Genomic DNA, 8,265 nt, shown 5'->3' with positions numbered 1-8,265 from the left:
GCATGTGAATCTGGTCACCACCCCCCGGCCCCGGGACCCGGAAACAGGAACCCAGCCTGGCTGTGCCCCAAGCTGCGCTCCCTGCGCACGGGGCTCCTTTCAGAGCTGGTCGTGGCCTGGTGGCTGGTGCCCAGCCTGAGCAGAACAGACGGAACACGGGGTGCCCGTCCCCAGATCTCCTGTGGCTGTGGGAGCCTCTGAGGACCCTCTTCCAGAGGCCTAGGGAGCAGCCCCGCCCCCCAGGAGCCCACCTGGGAGGTGCTGGGGCCTCACCTCACCCCTTCCCGTCCAGGCCGGCATCCCGGACTCGGGACTGGTGCGGACCCGGGGGTGGGGGGAGGGGGTGCTGACCAGCAGCTCTCTGGAGGACCGGCCATCACGCACGCCTGCCGTGCGGGGACAGCGGGGGCAGGGACCGAGGGACAAGGACAAGCCACACCCAAGGGGCCAGCCGTACCTCCTGCAGCCGCAGGCACCGGCCGTGGCTCCCGCTAAGCCTCCAGGCCACCGACCCCCCGACAGCAGCCACCCTCACCGGCGCCCTGTGCCTCCTCCCCACTGCCGGGCCCTGTCCTCAGCTGTCACCCGCTCACACCCGCACCAACAGCCTCACAGTGGGCGCGGCGGCCTGGCTGCCCCTCGTTAGAAAAGAAACTCTTGTTGGCTCTCACCACGTGAGACCCGGGGCCCCGCCTGCCGTCACCCCCACAGGCCCCACCCATGTCGCTCTGAGGAAAGGGCCCGGGAGAGGCCCGTCCGCAAACCTGGAAGGCTGAGAGTCAGGGAGAGGCCGGCGAGCGGCCTCACTTCCGGGGCCCGGCCCAGCCCACGTCGCCGAAAGGGCCCTCCCCGGTGGCGGAGCGTGGCGGGGGCCCGCACGGGGTGCAGAGGTCCGAGTCCGTGTCCGACTCGCCCTCCGCGATGTAGGGCCTGACTTTGGCGCAGGGCGCCGCGGCCGCGCCGCAGCTGTTGAGGGCGTCCAGGTTCTCCTTGGACTGGGAGATGCTGAAGCCGCTGAAGGAGCGCTCCAGCTCCTCGTGGTCCACCGACGGGATGGAGATGGACGTGTCGCTGTCCCGCAGGGCCCCCTCGTGCCTCAGGAACTCCGTGCTGGCCCGGTTGCCCCCGCTGTAGGCCGAGAGCGATCGCTCGTGGGCGGGTGGGGGCGGGATCCTCACCAGCGAGCCGGGGTCACCCACGGGGGAGGTGCCGTGGCCCTGGCGCGGGGGGCACTGCTGCTGCCACGAGGTGGAGGGCGGGCACTGGGCCGGGGGCGCCGAGAAGTTCTTCTGGCCCGTGGAACTGGCCGAGCGGATAAGCTTGATGATGCAGGCGCCCCTGTCCCCGTGCTCCCGGCTGTCCTCGGGGCTGTGGTACGGCGGCGCCGGCTCTGGCTCCTTGGCCCCAAAGTAGGCCTCCGTCTCCGTCGGGGGGATGCCCATACGCTGCATGTAGATGTTCACCAGGAAATCCAGCTTCTTCTCCATGGACAGAACCTGCAAGGGGGGCTGCTGGACCAGGCCTGGCGCTCTCCGGGCGGGGTGGGGGGAGGGGCCCGGGCTGCTCTAGGAGGTAGGGAGGCCCTGGGCCGCCCCCCACCCCCGTCCCACAGAGGTCCAGAAGCAGCAGGAAACAGACACAGCAACTTAGCCTCTGAACCCTCCCATCGGTGTGTGGTCCCTTTGAGCAAAGCCCACAGCTCCCTTCCTTGGCTCCCAGAAGCACGCCCCAAGTGCAGGGTCTTACACATGGACCCCAAGGACCCGCTCCCCAGAGAGAGCTTTGACCCAACCCTGGAGCCCAAGGCCCTGCCCGCAGGGCCCATCTCGGCCCCTCCTACCTGCTTCTCCACTTTTCCCAGCCGTCCCATCATGCTGGGGTCCTCGGGCAGCTCTGCCTCGGCCGGGCCCTTGGTGCGGTCCTTGTCGGTGATCGCCGGGCCCCGCCCCACGATCTGGTCCACTCTGCCAGGAAGAGACCCCAGCCCCCAGCATGAGCTCGGGTGGGTGCGGCGGGGCCCGTGGCCCTCTCCTCCTGGGCCAGGCCACAGCCCCCCCAGATCCAGGCTCCGGGCTGAGCCCAGAGCCGACTGGGGGGGCACCAGGGTGCCAGGACAGGTGGACGCGGGGCACCTGGTCTCGCCCCGCTCACTGAACCTGAGGGGCTCCCCTGCCGATCCAGTGGGCTGGCACATTAGTAAGGAGTAAAGTGGTGGGGATTGGTGCCTCGAGCCCCCCAGGCCCCCTCTCCCGTGCCCGCCCCACCCCTGAGCTTTACTCCTCCACAATGTGCCACGGGGTCCTCAGCCCAACAGGGGTCTGGGGCGGGCAGAGTTCCACATGTGCGGCAGGAACAGAAGCAGAGATGACAAGAGCCGCGGCTCCATGCACACGGGACGGGGGGTGGGGCACAGACTGACAGGAAACCGCCAACGCACAACGGAGGGGCAGACAGAGCCACTGCCAAACGGGGAGTCCGTGAGTGCTTGCGCGGGGGCGACGTGTGCGTGTGAGCACGTGTGTGCACGCGCGAGCCTCTGCGAATGCATGTGCAGAACGCAGCTGCGCTCGGCTCCAAGGAGGCCACGGGGCACGAATGGCGACAAGAGGCACAGGTTTTCTAGAGGGGGAGGGGCCCAGCACAGTCTCTGCGGAGCAGAAAGGGCCACCGGAGGCTCAGAAGGGGCCACCGCTGCGGCGTGGGCTCTAACACCCGCGCCGAGACCCACAGGCACGTGGGAGCTCGGAAACAGAGATCCCGGCTGCCTGCGAGCCGCAGCGCCGAACCCCCACGCCTGCCGGGCGCACGGCTCTCCCCCGGGCTGAGGCCAGGTAGCCCCGCCTCGTCCCCGACCAGGAGCCCCAAACACATTCCTCGAGCTTTGGGGGTGCGGGAGGGCACGGCTCCCACACCCGAGCAGGGGGCCTCGTCTCGGCATCCTTCCACACCCACAGGCTGCCCCGTCTGCCTCGGGGTCGGGGGGCTCGCGGGGGGCTTTTCCTTCTGTCGCACAAAGCGGAAGGGGGTGGGGAGCCGCGTCAGCCACGGAGCAGCGTCATGCCCTGGAGAGCCGCGCATGCTTGCCTCATGCACCAAGGACAAGGAGCGACGGGGGACAGCGGGGGCCCTCGGGCTCCAAGCAGACGCCAGTGGAGAGCGGGAGGGAGAAGTGTTCTTGGTGTTTCCAGGTGTCCACACAGTCCAGGCATAGGTGCTCAGCGCCTTCACCCCTGCCACATGACGGGCCACCTGCCTGGCCTGTCCCACGGGGAGCCTGGAGCTGCCACGGGTGGGGGGCTGTGAAGGGACCTCCAAGGGGCCCGGGCCATCCCTCCCCTGGCCTCAGGCAGAGGAGTGAGGTTTAAGCCCCACGTGCCCACGCCGTCCTTCCGGCGCCTTCTCTGGGTGACTGTGTGTCCTCTGGCTGCAGTGGTCCAGGGGCCTGGGGGGCCCTGAGAGCCGCAGGACCCTTCCAGCTCCCGGCCTGAGGACTCAGCCGCCGCCCCCAGAGCAGTGCACGAGGGGGGTCTTGGGGGTCAAGGCTCCAGAACACTGTCTGAGGCTGCCCTGGCTCAGGCCTGCTCACCCTCCCCCAGGGACTGCCTTGTCGCGGAAGAGCCGCCGGGTAGAGACGACCGGCGTGCCGACCCTCAGCCTCACGTGTAGAAGTCCTGGCACACGGGGAGCGCGGGGCAAACACACAGTCCCTCCACCAGCCAGCTTGGCCAGCATCCCTGCTGGTCTCCGGGATGCCCTTGGGCCCCTCTGCCCTCCTCCCCGCCCCAGGGGCTCTGCTCTCCTTCAGGTGACCAGACCTGCTCCGGGGGCACAGGTCACAGCCATCATCTGAACCATCCCAGGGAGGCAGAAGACCCTGGAGCTTGAACTCCTCGCTACAGAAACGACTTCTGCTAACTCACCACCTAACCGTGCCCTCGCCTTCCTCCCTGCCCGTGGGCCGGGACCAGCTGCGATGATGCTAATTCTGATGGTCGGAAATAAAGCTCCAAGGTCCCGGGCTTTCCCTGGGAGCCTCACCCGGTGCTGGGCGCCTGGCCGGGACATTCCCATTTATTCTTCACGGAGTCTCAAGGCGCGAGAAGCAACAGGACCCGCTCAGATCTACGGAGCAGCCCAGGTCAGCCCCACTGAGGGGAGGGCATGGGAGAGAGCCCCAGAGGGGCTGGGAAGGACGCCACCAGCCACGGAGCCCCGCAGCTCTGAACACATCGGATCCTCGCGGGGGCATTCCTTTGCTTCTGGCCCGGAAGCGTCCCCCAGGCGGACGCCACGCGGGACGTCCGTGGAAAGCAGCCCCCGTGGCAAGCTTCTCCAGAGCCTGCCAAGAGGAACCGCTCCAGGGCACCCTGACCGCCCCCCACCCGGGGCCCCGGGGGCACCACCTTCCCCTACGGCTGCCTCGCGGGGAGGTGCAGGACAGGCGCTGCCGTCATGTGGCCTGGGGCGAAGGGGGCTGGCCCTTCCACAGAGACAAGGCGGGGAAGGGTCGGCGTCCTGACCTAGGTGAGTACTGGGGTGACTCTCTCGGAGGGGCCGTGGGTCCTTTGCTGGGGTACTTCTTGTGCCGGGGAGTTGAAGGGGGTGGGGGGCCCACAATCATATCTATCCTGGCAAGTGAACAAGAAAAGAGACACCAGCAAGCGCATCGTGAAGAGCACGGAAGGGGAGTCGGCAGAAGGACGCCCCGCACGCGGCGCGGGGACCACCACGCTCGCCTGGCCTGGGCGGCGCCCGAACTCTCCCGGGCCCAGCTGCGCGTAGGACTGGGGAGCCGCGGCCTCACGGCTGAGCCCCGCCCGCCCGGGCCGGCCGGGGCGTGCACAGGAGCCGCCGCCGCCAGCGCACGGGCCTGAGGACACCGGCCATGGACAGCCGTGCGGCTCTGCCGGCGACGGGCAGGACATCCTGGCTCCCTGGGCCCATTTGTGTTGTTTTTCCAGATAGAAAGAGAAGGGAAGGGAAGTTGAGGTGAACCAAATGAGCCTCCCTGAGATGCGGGAACAGGCCCAGCCGCCGAGACACTGCCCTGCTCTCACACATCTGTGTGTGCACGCTCACACGTGAGCACACACCACACGCACACACACGGGTCTGCACTGTCCTTGCACACTCGCACGCATACTCCCTCACACACATTCCCACAGATCACACACACACAACCACGCACACATCTGTCCACACACACAGCACAGGTCTAGCTGGTGCTCCGGGGGGGACGGTAAGTGATGGGCTTCCTGGCCTTAGCCCGTGTGGAAGAAGGGGTCACCACCCCCCCGGCTCCCCACCCCACGGGAGCAGCTGCGGGTCCAGAGGGACCCCTGCCGGGCATCCCGCTGCAGGACTAGAGACGCCCCCCACGGCAGGCGCTCACGACCTCCCCAGAAGGAGGACTTCCATCCTGGCAGGGGCTGGGGAGCTGGGCAGACCTAGGACTGTCCTCTGACGGGCCAGACCTTCTCCCAGCCAGGGCCCAGGATCCCGGGGCAGACAACCTACAGCAGCCCAAGTTAAGGGACCTGGGCAGGGGAGGGAACGTTGGCAGAACCATGGGACCCACTTCAGGAGGGACCCCAACAACAGTCCCGTGGGCTCCTTCCAGACCCTGCAAACACATGTGCTCACACAGGCTTGCTTAAATGTGGCGGGGGGTGGACACCTGTGGGCACGTGTGTATTTGGGTACTTGTGTGTCAGGGAGGTAGCGAGTGCATGTATGCGGGCACAAGGCTGACGGTGGCTGTGTGTGCACGTGTGTCTGTGTATCCGTGCATATACATGTATGTCGGTCCACGTGCAAGTGTGTCCATACGTGTGTGCCCATGGGGGTGCACCCGTGGGCGTCTGTGCCCTGTGCACGCATGCATGCTCCCTGCGTGTGTCCATGTGTGTCCACATGCATATGCATAGCTATGTGTGTGTTGGTGTGCGCTTGCACACAGGAGTGGATGCGTCCTATGCATTTGTGTCCATGCCTGTGGCCGGTGTGCAGGGAAGCCCAGAGTGAGCCAGCCGGCCTCACGCGCACACGGCTGCCTGTGAGCAGAGCAATGTGTGCCCCGCCGTCACCATGCCCCAGCCCTGCTTCCTGCCAGGGGAGGGGGTGCCCTCTGCGAGGCCAGGGCGTGGACAAGCCTCTCTGCTCCCATGGAGCGTCCTTGCTTCCCGACAGGGCTCATGAACCTGCAGCCTCACCCCCAACACACACACACACGAGTGTGCACACCACACACACATGCACACGTGACACAACACACACAGAGGCACATGCACACACATGCACACACATGCGGGACATGTGTATGCACGTGCGTGCGCCCGGCACACACATGCATACACATGTGTGCCCACACATGCACCCGTGCGGGTGACCACAGATGCCTGGAGACGTGCGCTCACGTGTGTGTGGTCACACGACACCTGTGCGCACGGGCAGGCGTGTGAGTGCACACACACACACACTCACCCCCTACAACGGGGGCAGGAGGGTGAGGAGGGAGAGGCGACAGAAATAGTCAGACAGACCACACGAGGACATAGCAGGACGCCCGCACAGGGCCGGCGTGGGGCGGGAGGTGGCAGCAGGCAGGGCTGACCACCGTGTCCCCCCCTGCACCCTCACGCTACACCTCACCCCCATACTGGCCCCTGAGAGACGCCACCCCTCTGGGGCCACGCTGGCTTTGGCCCAGATGGACCCCCAGGGCCGGGCAGGCAGGGGTGCTGTCTTGCCTGGACTGTAGGTTTTTGATGCGGGACAGCATGTCCAGGTGGCCGGCCGAGTACTGCTCAATCACGTCCATGACATCGTACGGCCGCAGGCTCTCTTTGAACTTGCGCTTGGACACCAGGAACCGCATCACACTGGGGGAGCACAGCTGTGAGCCCTGGGCCGACCCCTGCCCCGGGCCCTCCCAGCATCTCCCAGAACATCCACCGGACGCGTTGCCACGGTGATCTGGCCCCACCCACCTGCCACATCCACAGGCCATGCCCAGACCCAGGGTGCAGACAGACCCTCGCCCCCGGGGTGGGCAGGGGACAGCTCTGACAGGGGCGGGTGCACGGGAGCCATCACCAGCCCCCAAAGGACCCAGAGCCCAGGGACAGAGACCGCACCCCTCCTGGACTCCGCAGGGAGGCCCCTTGCCCTGGACACTGGGTGCCTCACCACACGGCCCGGATGCTGACTTTGAGGCCCGGGGTCAGATCTTCCGTCACAAACTCGCAGTTACAGCTCTTATTGTCTTCTGCGATGTCTTCCCCGGGGAGGCTTGCTTCTGGGTGGAAGGAGACACGGCCCATGAGGGGCTGAGCTGCGCCGGAGGGCCGACGTCGGGGACGGCGTCAGGGAAGCCCCGAGAGCAGCACCCTGCGCTCTGGAAACCCACCCTCTGTCCCGCTGAGGCCCCAGGAGAGGCCCACGTGATGGCTGAAAAGTGGACGGACGGGCAGACCCATGGCTACGGCCGCAGGAAACAACGGAGCATCAGCCCGCTGGAAACCGGCGTGAAGCCTGACCGTGGCCCGGCGTGGAAACACCTGGAAACAGGTGCACACAGCGTGTGATTCCACATGTGGGAAATGTCCAGAATAGACTGGCGGTGGCCAGGGGCTGGGAGGGACTGCTAGCGGGCACGGGTCTCCTTTGGGGCATGGAAGCCCCTAGAACGAGAGAGGTGATCTCTGCTGCGCCGTGAATGTGCTCACGGCCACTGAGCCGTTCGCTTGAAAGCGGCTGGTTTCATGTTACGTGACTTCACCTCGAAAACAAGAAAGGGAGAAGGGGAACCGGCCGCTCGAAGAGGCCACAGGGCCCCGGAGGCGCCCGGCGGGGGGGGCGGCTGGACCGCGGGAAGCCCGCGGCCCGACCCACCTTCCGAGTTCTGGCGGGACGCAGCACCCTTAATCCGGAAGGCCTGCCTCGCCCGGCCGCGGTCCCCAAAGCTCCAGCTCTTCGGTACCTTGCCCGGGCTGTCCTCCGGACTCTGGTCGGCGCTGGGAGACCGCCGGACGGCCTGGGCCTGAGGGGACCCCTTGCCCTTGGCAGCCACACCTCGGGGGCTGGAGAAGACGCGGTCTTTCAAACTGACCTTCTGACTGCTCCGAGGGCCGGCCGGCGGGCGGACACACACAGAGAGACAGCGAGAGAAGTCACTCCGGAAGGAACGCGCACACCCCACCGTCCGATCGCCGCCGCCGCCCGCACGTGGAGGGGGGTGGTGGCGGGGAGACAAGGAGCGCGGGG

At 67.1% G+C, this 8,265-nt stretch overlaps 1 protein-coding gene across 10 annotated transcripts in view; it reads right to left on the bottom strand.

The window, feature by feature from the left end:
* Positions 1-803: 803 nt before the first annotated feature.
* The window catches only part of KCNQ2 (potassium voltage-gated channel subfamily Q member 2), a gene marked incomplete at both ends in the record, with an annotated part of 47,382 nt that continues 39,920 nt past the window's right edge, over positions 804-8,265 (bottom strand). For 2 of the 10 annotated variants that reach the window (XM_080814358.1, XM_080814360.1), the window contains 5 exons: positions 804-1,496; positions 1,841-1,964; positions 6,750-6,881; positions 7,189-7,297; positions 7,894-8,113. In XM_080814358.1, coding sequence (XP_080670484.1) covers positions 804-1,496; positions 1,841-1,964; positions 6,750-6,881; positions 7,189-7,297; positions 7,894-8,113 — 1,278 coding nt within the window. Of the gene's footprint in view, positions 1,509-1,840; positions 1,965-4,520; positions 4,629-6,749; positions 6,882-7,188; positions 7,334-7,893; positions 8,121-8,265 lie in introns of all 10 variants that reach the window. The other 8 variants (XM_080814355.1, XM_080814351.1, XM_080814353.1 and 5 more) reach the window with 8 other exon arrangements.

The sequence above is a fragment of the Martes martes genome (genome assembly GCF_963455335.1).
Source record: "Martes martes genome assembly, chromosome: 9".
NCBI classification, from domain to species: domain Eukaryota; kingdom Metazoa; phylum Chordata; class Mammalia; order Carnivora; family Mustelidae; genus Martes; species Martes martes.
The sequence above is the reverse complement of the archived record's forward strand: the minus strand, read 5'-3'. Positions and strand labels throughout refer to the sequence as shown.